The sequence below is a fragment of the Platichthys flesus genome, chromosome 18, assembly GCF_949316205.1.
Source record: "Platichthys flesus chromosome 18, fPlaFle2.1, whole genome shotgun sequence".
NCBI classification, from domain to species: domain Eukaryota; kingdom Metazoa; phylum Chordata; class Actinopteri; order Pleuronectiformes; family Pleuronectidae; genus Platichthys; species Platichthys flesus.
In genome coordinates, this window is record NC_084962.1 from 18,157,237 (window position 1) to 18,173,323 (window position 16,087).

Genomic DNA, 16,087 nt, shown 5'->3' on the forward strand with positions numbered 1-16,087 from the left:
TTGAAACATCGAAAAATATCTAGAGACAGAAAATCTCTGAAGTGACAGAGAGAGGGTTTGAAATGAAGATACTGTCTCTGCAGATATTCGTATATTTGCCATATTTGAACGATGTAAAAATATATTAATAATAAGTTGTAATGATGTAACGTGTCAGACGTCTTACGCTGTATTTTCCGCTGGCAGCGAATATTTGTACCTCCTTAGTTGTTTTTTATGGATGTTACTGTTGAACTTGTTCACTGTTCAAATAATTCTTCCTTGTCGTCTTTATTTTTGCCTTTAATCCATTTCTGTACCTGATTTACGATTTGTCCTTGGAGCTCCTGCGGACTGAGTGTACGCACACAGCAGGCGCCAGGAAAAAAAGAACATCGTAAACTCACCGTGTCTGAATTAGCACTCGCAAAGCTTTCCTTGTTTATCTTAAAGATATTTGATCGATTTTCTGACCCGACTGAGGGTTTAAAGTCAAAGTAAATTAGCTTCCACTGTAATTGTGTGTTTTGTGGCAGAGGGTTCTTCATCCAATTGTTTTGTAAGAGGCAGTTTATCACTTGTCCGGGGGTTATAGGTCTTCTATGCTAATTGTTTCACGTGTTACAGCAGGAAAACACATTTTGAAACATGTTTCCAGCTCTTTTTGTTACCTTACAAAAACCTAGACCCCTATGACACCACATATAAATCCACAAGATCCACGAAATCGCACACACTCATCAATACCAACCTTCCAATGTCTGAATATTTAACTGAAAGATTTACACAATTAATGTTAAATGTTAAAGAAGGAAACGCGTTATTGGGTCGGCCCCCTTGATCCGGATCCACAGTTTTTCCTTTCAACTGGACCACCATGTTTCCAAAAGAGTTTAATAAAACTCTCTAACTGGACTGAACACGTGTTTGAATTATGACATTCAAATGCCAAATGGTGAGAGGAACAAACGCACAAAAGGCCGACCAGTTCCCGGCTGACGAAGGACAAAACTCGGGATAAATTAACGGTTGCAAAATGTCAGAAACATTTAACACACCCCCACTCTGCCACGAGGGTACGACAAAGGAAAATGAGGATGGTTTAGTAAATGTCATGTTTGATAAGTGAATATTTAAAGATGGCAAGGACTGTGACTTCATCTGGGACACCTGTGGACGTCTGCCTGCTGAGAGGACACACTTCTTAAAACCTCTTAAATCTGCAGAGTTCAACTAACTTCTTTCAGCTTCCTTTTCTCTGTTTTTGCTTTCAAATCTGGAAAGCAGCAGTTGGAAACCAGACTTCATGGTGGTGGGGGGGGTTTAAGATGTAAGAGGAAATGACCTTTGACCTCTGTTTCAGTGTCATTGACAGATACATGAATATTTTATCAGAATAATCCAAATACCTGCAAATTGTTTCCATAAAACTGTTAATTTCATACACTAAACTGTATTAGAGATTTATATTGCATTAATATCAGGGTTAAGATAACTTGTTCTGACCCTAATTCTACAGTTACAGCCAAAAAAGCCCCAAAAGGGAAATTCAAAGATGATTTTTAGTAAAGAAGAAGAAGAAGAAGAAGAAGAAGAACCCCACCTGTCCCTGTGTCAGCACCGTGTCCTCCAGTGACACAGGTAACTTTAATTCACTCTGTCCTTCCAGCAGCGAAGCGTCCTCTCGTCTCTCCGGCTCCTCGGAGTGTTTGGACTCTGCACGTCCACTACCTGCGCTCGCTGTCCCCAGATCAGTTGTTTCTGCTCCTCGAGCTTCAGTGAGGGCTCCTGATAATTTGTCACTCGTAGATTGCACCTCCTCTAGATCTGTGCTCATTGATATGCATGGGTTTTCTAACAGTGAGTCGGCCACTTGACACACATTGGATTTCGGCCTCTTTAAATAGTAACACTTCAGGTGTGTTTTAACTGTTTTAACACCGATTAGTGTTGAGAGCTGCTCCGATGTTTCCTCTAAACTGCTGACTCTCTCATTTTCCTGCCCGTCACGTGGCTCCCTGTCCAAAATACCAGTAAAGCCTTCCTGTGGTGTCCCAGTTGGGTCCTCACAGGGTTTCTCTTGTTCTCGGGCAGCAGCGGTGATTCCCATAAACGTGTCTGATTGTGCCGCTAAACATCCAGAGACTATTTCTGTGGCAGAAGAAAGGAAGTCACTGTGCTGTGCTGCCACGGACGTGTCACGGTGTGGTGGCGGGTTTGAGTCCAGGGTCGAGGGAGAGTCTTGCTGCGATGGTTCAGGGTTCTCACGCCGAAGTGAACCGGACACTGAAGTCTCTGTTCTGCCATCAATGCAGTCAATATCATTGTGCGGCCTCAGATCAGTTATCGAGTCTATTTCTGGTGGAGAAGATGTAAACTGTTGGATTTCTGCTTTAAAAACCTCAGGGATCTTTTGGACTTGAGTAGATAATAAGGCATCTTGTTTGTCTGTTGGTATAAAACTAGTGGAAATATTCTCAGCTTCTTCGTTAGTGTTTCTGAAAGCCTCGGTGGAGGGAGGCTGTTTTTCCAGAGTGCAGAAATCGCCGGTGGTTATTATTCTGTGGTTGGAATTGTCCTCGTCTGTGGCAGAGGGGGAAGGACACTCTGGGGGACACGTCTCATCCGCTGAATGCGCTGCGTCACTTTTACAAGTTCCTCCTTCCGTCTCTTTGTCGTCCAGTTCCTCTTCGTTACGACATGGACTCTCCTATGCAGCCCGGGACATTGAATGAAAACATGAACCTCACAGTAGAACATGGCCGTCGTGGATTTGTACCGTGAGATTCGGAGGCTGAAAAGAAACTCACCAGGCTTTTAGACGGGCCTTCAGGTGCACATGTGCTTCCCCTGAGAGCGGCTGAAGCAGTTTCCTCCAGCTCCTTCCAGACTTTTGTTCCAAAACAGTTCAGGAGAAAATCTTTTCCCGAGAGCACGGCGAGGAGATGTCGTCTCAGCTGCAGACCTTCATCCAGAGCGGCCTGCCAGAGCACAGACACATGTCAACCTCCAACAGAGACGTCTTGTTTTTAAATCACTGACCTAGGTGGACAGTGTCGCAACAACAGACACCGACTGTGCTCTAACACCTTGGAATGCCTGGTATGTTGAACCTGTGTGAAGTTGAGTGAAGCTGTACTTTGCATCATGTTCACAATGACAATGTCAACATACTGATGCTTGGCCGGCAGGAAGCTTTCCATGCTCAGGAGTTAAACTTGGTCAGCAGGTTGAGATTTAATCATTTTTAATGTTGGACAAATTACATATTTGTGAGAGTTGAGAAATCGACAGAATATTCATCCTCTGGAAAACATGACATCATGATCATTTCGTCATTATCCATCGACTAGTTGATGATATTTCACTGAAAACCACGAATGTCAAAAGGAAAAGTCAGGAAATCCCCAAATCAGTTTGATTAATCATCACAGAAAAGACAATTCAGCAAATCAATCCATTATTTGCTGATATACTTCAGTCTGGACCCAGTGAATAAGTAATAAATAGAGTGGCTTTCACAGCTAAAACACAATTAGGATATTAATCTTTTAGTAATTGAGCTCAAATCTTTTCTTTTCATAAAGCACTTAGATTTAATCTGTAAAGTTAGCTTGATAATTTTTACATTTTAACATCAGTAAATGATTATCATGTCAAATCATTGAGAACAATTTATTAACCGTGCGGTCGGATTGAAGAGTTGTTGGCAGCTGCAGATTTCAGGCTGATGGAGAAAAATGAGTCACGACATGTTTATGATCATCGGTAATAGAAAAAAACATTTGCTGAGATGAGCCACATGCTCCCCTGGGAGGACGGAGCAGCATGTTCCCCTGGGAGCCACACAGATGAGGAGGAGGAGGAGGAGGAGGAGGAGGAGGAGGAGGAAGAGGAGGAGGAGGAGGAGGAGGAGGAAGAGGAGGAGGAGGAGGAGGAGGAGGAGGAGGAGGTTGAGGAGGAGGAGGAGGTATTCCCATGTCAGTAAGAATAGAGGAATAATGGACCTGTGGCATTTTAATTCTTGAAAAAAGACATAAGTCATGCTGGGGAGAGAAATGTAATATTATTTCAGGTATGACAAAATAACCTCGTTATTAGCATATGGCACAGAAGTTGAAAATTTAATAATATTTCCCCCAAAGCCTTCTTTTGTCTAAATTTGGACCAAAATGATATTAAATGACAAGAACTTTAAGCACATAATTCCTCTGACATTTACTTCACAAGAAGTAAATCAGAGGAGACTAGCTCCATGGTGTGATTCTCAAAGACGTGTTTTAAAACAGACGTCACGGAAGCCGGAGAGGAAGTGGCGTGCAACCAAGATGATCTCCGGGGATCCTGGAAAGATAGCCCGATAATGTAAAGTGGGATTTGACGCTATACAAATAAGATTTGGGCTTTTGTGAGGAACTGCACAGTCACACGATGGCACCGGCGTCCAACTAAAGTCCAGCATACGTACAGTTTTTAAATTAATTTTATTTTGGATATGGTTCAGAATGGATTTATTTAAATGCCAAAGGCAGGAGCAGATGTTATTGTCTCCCTAGATGGAAGCAGAGATATGAGTATTACCTGGCTGGGCGGTGGCGTTTGGCTCCAGTGCTGCAGCTGCCTGATGACCTCCCTCACCCTGACAGCAACGTGTTCTGCAAACTCCTGCTTCTTCTGCAGGAAAGTGGACCTGAGGCTACAGAGAGGACACAAGAGGGACAACAAGCAGGCTGGAAATCAGTCCAAGTGATATTCAGAACTTGTATATATGCACGTGTGGCAAGAGCGTTTTCAAATAGACGGTGGTTTCTTTGATTTTGCAGGACAGGAAGTCAAAAGTCACAACCTGAGGAATGCAACTTTTGGTTCGTTAAAGCAGGAATGAGGTAATGTACCTGTTAAGGTCTTCAACTGCTCCATCAATGTCCACCATGACATCTGCAGGAAGCATTTCTTGTGCGGCGCCGGACTCTCCAATAGCCTGCAGCACCAGAACTCTCGCAGCCCACGATGAAAGCCCGTCATCGAAGTCCTGAGAGAGAGGGACACGTGTGTTTTTGGGATTGAGGATTTCATCAGCTGTCATAAGATTTCATTCATAAACCAATTATAAATGGGGCAAATCCACATTTTAACGAATCTTCCACATCACCTGGACAGTGCTCCACTGCTGTCGGAGCTGGCTCGTGTCGGGGAACACGTCATGGTTCACAAACAGTTTTCCAACATTTCCAGACAGGTCTTTCAAAGCTGTCTGAACGCAGGACACGTCTTCCTTCACTCGTTGAACCCTGCTGCTGTTTCCTGTGAGTGGGGCCAGCTGCTCTCCAACGCTGCTGTCTAGTGCCCTCTTGTGGTTTTGCTGGTCGCAGTCCTGCTGGGACAAACTGGTTTGGTCCTCGATGGCACAACTGTCTGTTTCCTTTTCTAAGTTTGTTACTTCATTCGGCGACACCTGGAAATCAGAGAATCAGGCTTAAACATTCACTTTACAGAGATTCATTGATTTAATGGAGAAAGAAATATGAACTAAAAGATGCACAACAGCTTATACATGATTTACCAGGTCAGTTAACTTTATGGATCTCACCTCCAGAGCTGGTGCATCAGTGGCTGGTGCAGAGGAGCTTCCTTTCTGGGCTTGACCGGCCGACATCCTGTTCTGCTGGGATGTCAATGTGAAGAGAACCAAATGCTCATCATCACTCTGACGCTCCTCGAGGCGGCAACATGCATCCTGTGGACATTTCAGGGGAAACAGAGTCAGAGGCCTTCTACAGCAATGAATGAAACTCTGTCTGAGAACCACAGACAGAGTGGTTCTCAACCAAACTCCATAATCTGTTTAACTTGGAAGTTAACTCTAAATACAACAATCAGACGAGTTTGTGTAAATTCCAGTCGTCACAACATCAGCTTTACACAATGAGCAGACACTCCTCAGTTTGAGACAAGTAGGAACAAATGTAGAGGAAAATAAGCAACAGATCAGTGGCACCACACCCTGAGGTGATCCTACACGTTTCTGTAATCACACCCATTCACGACCTGCTCTATTGCAGAATGTCTTGATACTTGATTCAGACTGAAGCATTTGAGGAGCACGAGCACTTCACCTTCAGTAGATCAAGTTTAGATGTGTTTTGCGTGTGTGGGTGAAGTTTTCTTACTTGAGCAAACTGAAGCCTCTGCTCTACAGGACACTGGAACCTGGAGCTTTCACCGAGTGGAGCATCAACAGGTTGCCTCAGATCTCCGGCCGAGGGTGGTGCAGGTTCTGCCTCCTTGCCTGGCGAGCGCGGCTGCTCCTCGGTGCCTCGTAGTCTGTCGGCGTGGAAGTTGCATCGCTCCAGCAGTTTGCTTCCTCCGTGCACCAGCGCAGACGACTGGAGGTTACTGCTTTGTAGGGACGACACGAGCTGACGGAGGAGCTCTGTCCTCGCCCTGCAGAGAGAAAAAGGGAGTTGTCGTTTGGCTACAGTTTTTTTTATTCTTTAAAATGTTAATGAGGGAGCAAAAAAAATGAAGGTTAGTCCCTGTCAGGGGCAAGGTTGCATACTGATGTGGTAGATACAGTAAGTGGAGAAGAAGAAAATCTGTCACAGCCTTGCAGCTCAGGAGAAGAGAAGTTCACCCCCACTCGATCAACACATTTTTTATATTAAAAAACTACATATTTGTATGTTTTTTACCTGATTTGAATTCATTTTAATGGGAAATTTGGATTCTGTCATTAAATATATCTCAATTTACAGTTTTCCATCTTTTGTGTGAGATCAAACAGTCGTAGTTCAGCAGGAGTCCGACCCAGTCAGAGATTAATAGGCTGTTTAAAATTCATAATCACAAAAACTTACTCTTAAAGTTGCTCTAGTGTTTTTGATTTCAAAGTAGAGCTACTATTTATATCTTTTTTTTGATTTACTTTTACAGACTTTTCTGCCTCTTTCCATCCCTCTGGTTTAATTAAATCACATTACAATTGGATATATATAATAATTATTAAATTAATTTTACTGTCAAGGGCTGTCACTGAGCAAATCTGCCTCTATATTTATATTGGTGCATTTAGGTTTAGCCCTATATAATACAAGAAAATACCCTGCCCTCATTTTGAATTATAATATCATATAAATAATAATAATATATGTTGTTTTCATAGGAATGATTGATGATCTAATATTGTTGTATTATTGTTGAAGTCAATAAACTTACTACAACCTAAATACTCACATTTCTTGTTAACGCCTCATGAATCCAAGTTAAATCAAATTTTCTACAGGTTTTCAAAAAGAGCACCTTGTACATTACATGCATTCACACAGAATATGTTTTAACCTCAGTTGCTGTTCTTCCTCTTGCAGGAGACTAACATCCTCGTCCTTCGCTGCTGTTTCCTCAGCGACTTGCAGCCATTGCTCCAAATGCTCGCTCTCCCTTTGCAGCCTGCGACACACACACACACACACCGACACACACACACCGACACACACACACACACACACACACATTTTTCGTGGAAATATGCACAAGCTGCTGTACATTAAAGTGAGAGCAACAGACAGTGGAAGACAGAAAGTCCTCTCATGGTTAAATGTTGTACAGTAAATATTTTCTACTTTCTTCACTGATCACAGTCGATCCTTCTTTTAGACTCTTTTGTATATTCAGTTCAGGTTTTGCTTGTTTTGTCTCTTGGTGGAGGTTCATGTCTGAATCAAAGCCAAATAGAAGCTACTGGCTGATCATTTTAAAAAGTGAAAGCATCTGAACAATCGGCCGACGCACCAGCTGAGCAGCTTGTTAAATTGAGTGATGAGTTTATTTCATGCTACACAGGTAAGACGACATCATAGACTATAAGAACGTTCCACTGCTGATTTGTAAATCTCTAAACATTAAATGACAGATTAATGGAAAAAGCTATTTGAAAGTGGCACCTGTCGAGATCCTGGATATTCCGCTGAGTCTGTTCTTCCACCTCAGAGAAGAGCTGATGTGAGTTCCTCACTTCCTCCTGCAGCTGCATCACATCTGCAGACAGACTCTGAAGAACATCTGGACTGGAGACTGAGCTCAAAATACTCAGATCCTCCAGAAGACTCTCTGCTTGCTCATCCTGGGTGTGGAGCTGCAGACACAGATCCTGCAGAGAGGAAGTGAGAGAAACAAATATTAGTTTGTTCGAGTTATTGACTTTGTTTGGAGACTTCTGTCTGTTGTTGTGTTTGTTTCCTGCTCACGGTGTTTGGGCTAAATTATTCCCCGGGGGCCCAAACACCAAATTAAAGGTTCCCGGGAGAAACCAAGTGAAAATCTGTTGAGGGGGTGTCGATGATGTGTACTTTTAACACATATATTTATAAATATTGGAAAGGAGAAATTTCCTTTGAGTATTTGCACATAAAATACTTACACTTCCACAAAGAATCTTCAAAATAAGTATTTAACACATGCATATGCAGGATAATATAAACAAACATTTTAAAAACATATTTTTTTATTTTCTCCCTCTTACTTTAAGTTTGGCAAGCACTGCTGCCACATCTGATCCACGGAGAGAGAGGAGGGAGTCCCGGATCTTCTGCAGGGACGTGAAGCAGTCGGACATCCTGGCACTAATGTGTCCCTTAGCAGCCACCGTCTGCCTGTAAACGTCCTCAGCCTCAAAGACAAGCTCCTTCAGCTGCTCCAGCTTCTTCCTCATCTGGGTCTCCACCACCTAGACCAAACAAGATCCACAGAGAGACGTACAAGACACTGTGACTCCATGTGTCTCTACAAGCAAACACTGCATATCAAGAGGTTTCAGTTCAGTTCCTTCTCTCCTGTCCATCCTGTTAGTTTGATATCAGCCTGAATCATGAACAGCTGAATAAAGAGCCTCATGCTTCACCTGCAGCTCCAGCGGGGGTTCTGTGCTTTGAAGCAGCGACTGGATCTCAGTGCTTCTTCGTTGGAAACGCTCCACGATCTTCTCCTGGGCCCAAATCTCGTTCTGGAGACAGTGAGAAGAAGGTTATCGTTATTTAAAGGAACGGTAGAAACCCAGAGATTATTTAACTGTAATAAAAATCTGTTTTTACCTGCAGTGTCTGGATGTCGTCTTCAGACTGAAAGGACGGACACTGAGCGAACGCTGTTAATTTATCGGCCGTCCACTTGTCCACCCCCGCCCCGAGCTGGAGGACCCCGTCCCACAGAGTCAGGCAGAGGTGCAAGTTCTCCAGTTGGGAATCGGTTCTTTCTGATATCTGCAGGGAAGTGGGTCACGATGAATGTTGTCTTATAGCACCGGACACATCTCAGCCTAACATCGCAGAGCCTGAATATTTCCTCATGCCCACTTGAAGCTTTATTTCCTGAGAGTTTAAAGCGACTCACATCCAGCCAGCCGTCCATGAGAGAATCTGCCTCGCTCTCAAACTGGAGGACGTTGCACTCTGGCGTCTGACGGAGGTGAGTGTGAATCTGTCTGCAGACGCTGCGGACTTCCTCCACGCCGCCCCCAAGGCTGGTCAGCTGACATTTAGTTTCCTGAACCTGAGAGAACACACACACACACACACACATACAATAAGGCTGTGGTGTATGTTTGTCAATGCAAAGACCCTGAGTCAGAGCAGAGGTCAAAGTTCATGTGGTACCTTGGAGTGTAATCTGTGCAGGTTCTCCTTCCCCATGTAGGAGGCCTGTTCCCCGATGGTGCTCTCTGCTTTGTGCAGTGCTCCACGCAGCTCCCCACGAACGCTCTGGAACCTCTTCAGCAGCTCAGTGAGCACACAGCACCGCTCCAGCCTGTTGGTTATCCACACACACACACACACAAGGCAACACACACAACTTACAGAAAAGCAACACAACCACAGTGACAGAAGCAGAGCATTGTTTATTTAACTTGTTACCGTTCGGTCAGAGCTCTTGTTGCCTCTTCCCAGACGTCCTCCACCTCGGGGCTCGGACCCACGTCCTGAAGGTGACGCAGCTCAGGGAGGAGGCCGGAGAGACGACTGTCCAGCTCCGTCAGGTCACGTGACCTGAGGGGGGTGAAACCAGCATCAGTGTGTCAGCAGGTTGCACATCATTAGAAAACAGCATGTGGAGGTAGTTCCAGTTTTGAATTACGAGCATTGCATAATGTTTATTGGTTTGGTTTTAATAAGCTCTGAAAGAGGAACTTTTCAGGACAATGTTTAGCTCTGGAAGATATCACAAAACTACATATGTCTGTGACTTTTGGGAGAAAAGTGATTAAAATACAAAATAAATTAAATTCTGGGTTTTAATTTATCTATAATTGAGGGGTGATGTGTTGTGTTTTTATGCCCATATGTTGGTAGGATGTTAATTGGTGGTTTTCCAAAAGGTTTAGACAGAAATATCAGAAATATCCTCATTCTGATGCAGTAAATTTCACCAATCAAGTCCTCCACCCACATTGTGAAGTTACAGAAAGTACATTAGTGGGATTTGGATCCAGGTGAGTGTTGTACCTCCTCTGCAGAGCAGGCAGTGTCGGCTCGTTCAGCCTCAGACGCTCAGCTGCTCCTTTGATTTCCCTCAGTTCTCCTGACAAGGCAGCTCTCCTCTGGACCAAGCTCTTCTTCTTCTTCTTCTCCTCTTCTTCTCTCCCTCTTCTTCTCTGCTCCTCACACCTCCACGTTTGTTCCTCCCCCTGCATCTCTGTGTCTTTCTCCTCATCCAGCCTTCTCCTTTCGGCCTCTGACTCCTCTTCTGCCCCACATGGAGCGGGGTGCTCCTCCCCCTGTGTCCCCCCCCACTGTGGAGAATCATCCCAAGTCTTTGGCGCACATGTCTCCATAGGAGTGAACTCTTCCTTCTGCTCCTCTCCCATCAGTTGTTTCTCGTCTTTGTTTTCCCCGTGCATGTCTCTCATCAGCTTCTTCTTCTCCACAGGGGGCTCAGACCACGACGGGACCACATCCTGGCCCGGCACAGTCCCCGTCTCCGGGAGGACGGTCCACTCCGCCGCCTGCTGGGTCTCCACCGTGTCGATCCTGACGAGCGCCTGGGAGATGGGAGAGTAACGTGGTGACAGATGATAACAAGGAAAAGAGGGAGCGGCGAGCCGATCCAATTACAGAGGATTAGTTTCCCACAGCTCAGGCTGTGACTTGTAAAGCCAATCACAGATTCCTCTGAGAGGTAAGAGGACGGGTCACTTTAAATTAAATGTTTAAAGTAAATAGGATTCATTTCACGCTAATTAACATGTGCAGTTTTCAAATTATGATTTAATTTGGAGCACAGACACTACAAATTGAATACTACATTAAAAAACAATGTTTACATGAAGGAAATAGCATTTAAATCTAACGATAGAAATCTAAATAGCCAATGTAGCTTTGGATCTGAGTGGAACTGAAAGATTTCTTCATCAAACCTGTGTCTGCTGGTTCCTCTCTGTCAGGTGTAGGAGTCGGACGTTCAGTAGCTGCTCTTTGGCTCCAAGAGGAGACTTTTCATTTTGCTCCTCAGACTCAAAGCCTCTGTGTTGAGTCAGGAGGACGTGTCTCTCTGTCCGGACGTCCTGAGTTGGTAGAGGCCGGGTATCACCGTGATGTGGCGCAGAGCCGTCCCCAGGTGAGAGGTGTGGTTGTGGGACGTCCGGGCTTCGTCTCGGTGGCCGGTCGCCGCCCGGCTGTGGGTCGGAGGACGGGCCAGTCGCTCCCAGTGGGGTGTTCCCCCCGAGCTGCTGCCTCCTGCTGGGTTAAGAGACTCGTGCATCAGGGGGCGGGTCGGGGGTCAAACAGTCAGAACTAGACTCAGTTAGAACCAGAACAACAGAAGATTAACAGACTGGGAGGATTACACTCTGACTATTGTTATGAAAGAAGCCGTCTGCCTCAATTAAATGCTTCAGTTCACTAAACGTTCAGTTTAGAGATGGTACAGACTGAATACAGATTTTAGGGCCTGACTATTGGATGATAAAATTCGTCTGATGGAACTTTCATCGAGACATGAGGTATTGGTGTTCATTTATTGCGATACGACAACTTTTATTTTACCGAATAAACAAACCACAGTTGCACATTCATGTTTATAGTTTGCATGAAAATATTTTTGTTTTCTTAATTCAAATTCAATATATTTGGTTGAATTTGCGTTTTATCTTTATTTTTAGTTATTTATAATCAAGTTTATTGTTAAACTACATTTCTTAGGGTATGATCATGACATCTTATGAATCACTGACTGAATCATTTTTCTAAATATACATATTGGTGGATATAACAGTAAAGGAAATGTTTTACTGACATCAATCTCTGACGTTCCTCCTGCTGTTTGAAACTATTTTTTTTATCTGAAATATGATCAGAATTTCTTTTGCAGAACACGTACATTAATGACTGAACTTAATGAAATACAACCCAAGCACTTTCCAATGGTTACAAGGCTTCTAGTTGAAAATCAAGTTCTCACAGTTTGCAGGTCTTCAGGTTTTATAACTTCCTTCTCACCATTGGCATCATCTTACCTGTGAGCTGAGAGGACTATGTCGCTGGGTCGTGTTTCCTGTGCTTCCTCTGAAGTCCTCAGCTGGTATGTGACCCGGCAGGATGTCTGACCTGGAGTCAGCGTCTCACACAAGTCTCGGAGTGATCCCACCTGCTCGTCAACAGACGCAGCTCCGTCCACGACGACCTGGGAGCAGCAGAACAAACCTCTGAGGGAGCGAAATCAAGTGTCTCTCTCGCTCCGGTTATCTGATCACCAGACGGTTAGGGTTGGGTGTTAATGCCACAGGGTTATGCATGTACCTGCTGGTGGTGCAAACAGTCATGGTCAGTCTGGTCAGTTGCTTCATGCACAGGGTTAGTATCAGTTTGCGCAACAGACAGCGACTGGTTTCGTTCTGGGATCTGAGACCACAAGACTGGAACAAAGGCAGCTATTTCTCTCCTCACATCCTGGAACAAGTGGAAATTTGCTTTATGGAAGATTTAAGAGGAAAATGAGTGAGAATTATGTAATAAAAGATCGTTAGATTATTGGATTAAATTGGGAAAACACAAAAAGTAACCCTGCTATTAAGAAAATTCAAATTATGTAATTTTCCACTGTAATGAATAGAGGTAATAAGAAATGTGTCTCTCTACCTCCCACTGCTTCCTGACCGAGTCGGAGAGGAGCATCAAATCCTGGAGCTGGGGCCCCGAGCAGAAGGCCCCCAGCCCCTCCACCGCGTTCAGGAACTCCTCCAGGGCGACAGGCTGCAGCACTTTTAAAGCTCGCTGCACAGAAAACACACACAGAGCTGGACGAATACACACAAACAGAAAACTGCAGCAGCAACACAAAGCAAAACACCTCAGACCTTGAAAGAATGGGTCCTGATTGTGAAGTTAAATCTGGGATTTGAAAGATCTGGATGTTGTTGCATTTAAAGCTTAAACATCAAGTTTCTTTTTGAGCATTTAATAAGCAACAAACAAATATAGAGCTGCAGTGAAATCTCACAAGTGTATTGTTTTGCAAATTAAGAGCTTATTCTTCTTTACCAATTTTCTTTTACTGTTTCAAACTGTACCTGTTTCTTCTTGGCTTGTGACTCTGAAATCTCTTTGCCACCAAACAACTTGATGGCCTTCTGGATGCGTCCCTGCAGGTGAACTCGGGCCTTCTCCACTCGGCTTCTTGCCATTGACCGAGCTTTGGAATGGACTTCACTGAGAACCATGACTGGAGGCTGTGGAGATGTTTTGGTGAGATGCTGAGAGTTCGGCTGTGGAGATGAGCTTCCGGAAAATGGCAGAGGCTGTGTCGTGGATTTCCATTCAGCTTCTTTCACAAGAGGAGGGTGGATATGAGGAACTGGTTCCCTCACAGGTTGAGGCAGCATTTTGATTTCCACAAGCGGCACAACAATGGTGGTTCCATGCTGGTTTTCCCTCCAGCTCTTTGGATCACTTAGCATATGAGATGGAGTCGGAGCTGAACGTTGACTTGGGTCCTGGGTTTGCAGGTTAACGTTCTCAGGCTCCTGTGCACATTTACTTCTGGCCACAACCAACATCCCAGTCTCTGCTTGTCTCTGCGTCTGATGGACTGGTTCACCCACAGGCTCCTTAAACTCAGGAGAACTTAACATGACAGGAAGCTCCTAAAAAGGTCAAAGATACAAAGTTCTCTCCATCAGGGGGGCTGTGTGCATCTCAAGTCCTTAGAGATTCATATTTAGTTAATGCAAATTAGTAAATTAGACTTTTCCAGAAAGAACCGTCAAGATCAAATTAATCAAAATTACTTTAAATGCATTATTGGAGCAATGAATCTCTACCTGCTTAAATAGTGTGTCAGTTTATTGTTTGAAGATGTTTCACAAACATCTTGTGCGCACAAGATAAATACTCATCAACTGTCTGGACTTGTTCCATAATAACAAGTGTCTCACCTTTAATCAGATAAAAGAAACGATCACGCTATTCAAGCAGGTCTCTGTGTTTACACTTTGAGAATAAGTCTGTTAATTTACTTTTTATTGATCAAATCTTAAATGTCTCTTCCTGGAAAAAAACTAGAATATGCAAACTCACAAACTTTGTCCTCTTCATGAATGCGGCCCACTGCTTGTTGAGCGTGCTGAGTTGTCCGGCGAGCGAGCGGCTGGTCGAGGTTTCTGTCACCTCAGTGAGAAAGTTCCCCGCCTCATTCAGCTGAGCGTGACACGACGTCCACTCACTCATGTCCTGCAGGAACAAAATCACCAGTTCAAAGCATTTTTGTGTGATGATCACCTTTTACACCGCATGTCATTCAGCTGACGTCACGTTACCTGTGTCCCTGCAGCCGGAGTCTGGCTCGTCTGTATGAGCCACGTCTGCAGAGACGCCAGGCTCTGGTTGTAAGTGTCCCACGCAGACATCACTCTGTCCATCGTGCCCCTCACGGCCGTCACAGCTCGTTCCACGGACTCAGCTTCGCTTTCTGCTTCTTTCACCTGACGATGAACGAGCTGGGAATCACCACCTGAGGAGAGGACGGGAGGAATTCACCATCTACAGAGTTCATGTCCTTGAAAAGATGAAGATCATCGACTCATACCTAGAGCTGCTCTGCTGGTGTAAGCGTTTGCCTTCTCCTTCAGGTTTTGTAGAGCATCTGTCAGAATCACAATCATGCCTCGACGCTCCACTGTTTCCTGGACGAGACACATCCATGCAAGTCATTTGCTTTTGCTGGTTTTTGGAAGCATCATTTATTAAACAATAAATTCGACAGATTGTATTTGGAGTAAATCTGATATCCACTCACATGCCAGTCCTGCAGAAGCCCACGCACGGCCTCCTCTGATCTGTAAGACGTCCTCCATGTCTGGATCTTGGCTTCGAGGCGGTTCAGGAGATCCAGAGCGGTGTGACGACACTCCTGGTACTCCAACTTAATCCCGTGATATTTGGTTGTGACTCTTACGTGTGTTACGCTGTTGAAAAAGACGATTAAATCATTATCTCGTGGGATTATCGGTCTAGAAGAAGCCTGTGAGGGTTACATTTATCATCAGTGATTTTATGATTTATGACTTCAAACAACTGTAACGAACCGTCTTTTGATCTCATTAAACTTTTCCAGGGGCACCGCCAAGTTCCCTGAGGCGTCCACGTTGTGGTATTCGTCAAGAATGTTGACGTAGTGACTCAGCTCCTTAATTAACGTCTAATGAAAACGAGAAGCACATAAATGAGATAATGAAAATGTGTGTCAGGTAATAGTAAGTCCCATAACCTGCAGTTTATATAGTTTTATAGATTTTCTTGAGAAAAGGAAAGATCAGTTTCAAATAAAACAATAACCTTCAGGACGTCTTGTTGGGCTCTGGCCTCTTTAGCAGCTTGTGCGTGATCTTTCACCCCCCCTCCCTCCTCTGTCAGCGCTGCCTCCGCACGCTGCAGCCACACAACCACCGAGTCCAGAGGAGGAGGAAGACTCAGGTCCAGGTCGGCTTTACATCTCTGCAGCTGAGGAAGGACACACAGCCTGGTATGAGCACAGATTCTCATGATCGAATTGTTGTCTAATAAGCGCTCTGTGGGCATTTCTCAACAATCAGGAGAGAGACCAAGGAAGTGAATCAGTAACCAGA

At 44.4% G+C, this 16,087-nt stretch overlaps 1 protein-coding gene across 4 annotated transcripts in view; it reads right to left on the reverse strand.

Moving 5' to 3' along the window:
- Positions 1-16,087, reverse strand: part of LOC133973745 (nesprin-2) — a 60,209-nt gene that overhangs the window by 40,571 nt on the left and 3,551 nt on the right. For all 4 annotated transcript variants that reach the window (XM_062411775.1, XM_062411772.1, XM_062411774.1 and 1 more), the window contains exons 11-36: positions 15,798-15,962; positions 15,548-15,660; positions 15,259-15,427; positions 15,049-15,145; positions 14,780-14,973; positions 14,541-14,693; positions 13,535-14,107; positions 13,104-13,238; positions 12,482-12,648; positions 11,384-11,705; positions 10,473-11,008; positions 9,885-10,016; positions 9,627-9,777; positions 9,364-9,522; positions 9,066-9,233; positions 8,876-8,977; positions 8,498-8,701; positions 7,920-8,125; positions 7,318-7,425; positions 6,150-6,423; positions 5,570-5,716; positions 5,132-5,434; positions 4,875-5,011; positions 4,561-4,675; positions 2,790-2,960; positions 1,583-2,689 (exon numbers count right to left, since the gene is read on the reverse strand). In XM_062411775.1, the coding sequence (XP_062267759.1) occupies positions 1,583-2,689; positions 2,790-2,960; positions 4,561-4,675; positions 4,875-5,011; positions 5,132-5,434; positions 5,570-5,716; positions 6,150-6,423; positions 7,318-7,425; positions 7,920-8,125; positions 8,498-8,701; positions 8,876-8,977; positions 9,066-9,233; positions 9,364-9,522; positions 9,627-9,777; positions 9,885-10,016; positions 10,473-11,008; positions 11,384-11,705; positions 12,482-12,648; positions 13,104-13,238; positions 13,535-14,107; positions 14,541-14,693; positions 14,780-14,973; positions 15,049-15,145; positions 15,259-15,427; positions 15,548-15,660; positions 15,798-15,962 (6,108 nt within the window). The remainder of the gene's footprint in view (positions 1-1,582; positions 2,690-2,789; positions 2,961-4,560; positions 4,676-4,874; positions 5,012-5,131; positions 5,435-5,569; positions 5,717-6,149; positions 6,424-7,317; positions 7,426-7,919; positions 8,126-8,497; positions 8,702-8,875; positions 8,978-9,065; positions 9,234-9,363; positions 9,523-9,626; positions 9,778-9,884; positions 10,017-10,472; positions 11,009-11,383; positions 11,706-12,481; positions 12,649-13,103; positions 13,239-13,534; positions 14,108-14,540; positions 14,694-14,779; positions 14,974-15,048; positions 15,146-15,258; positions 15,428-15,547; positions 15,661-15,797; positions 15,963-16,087) is intronic.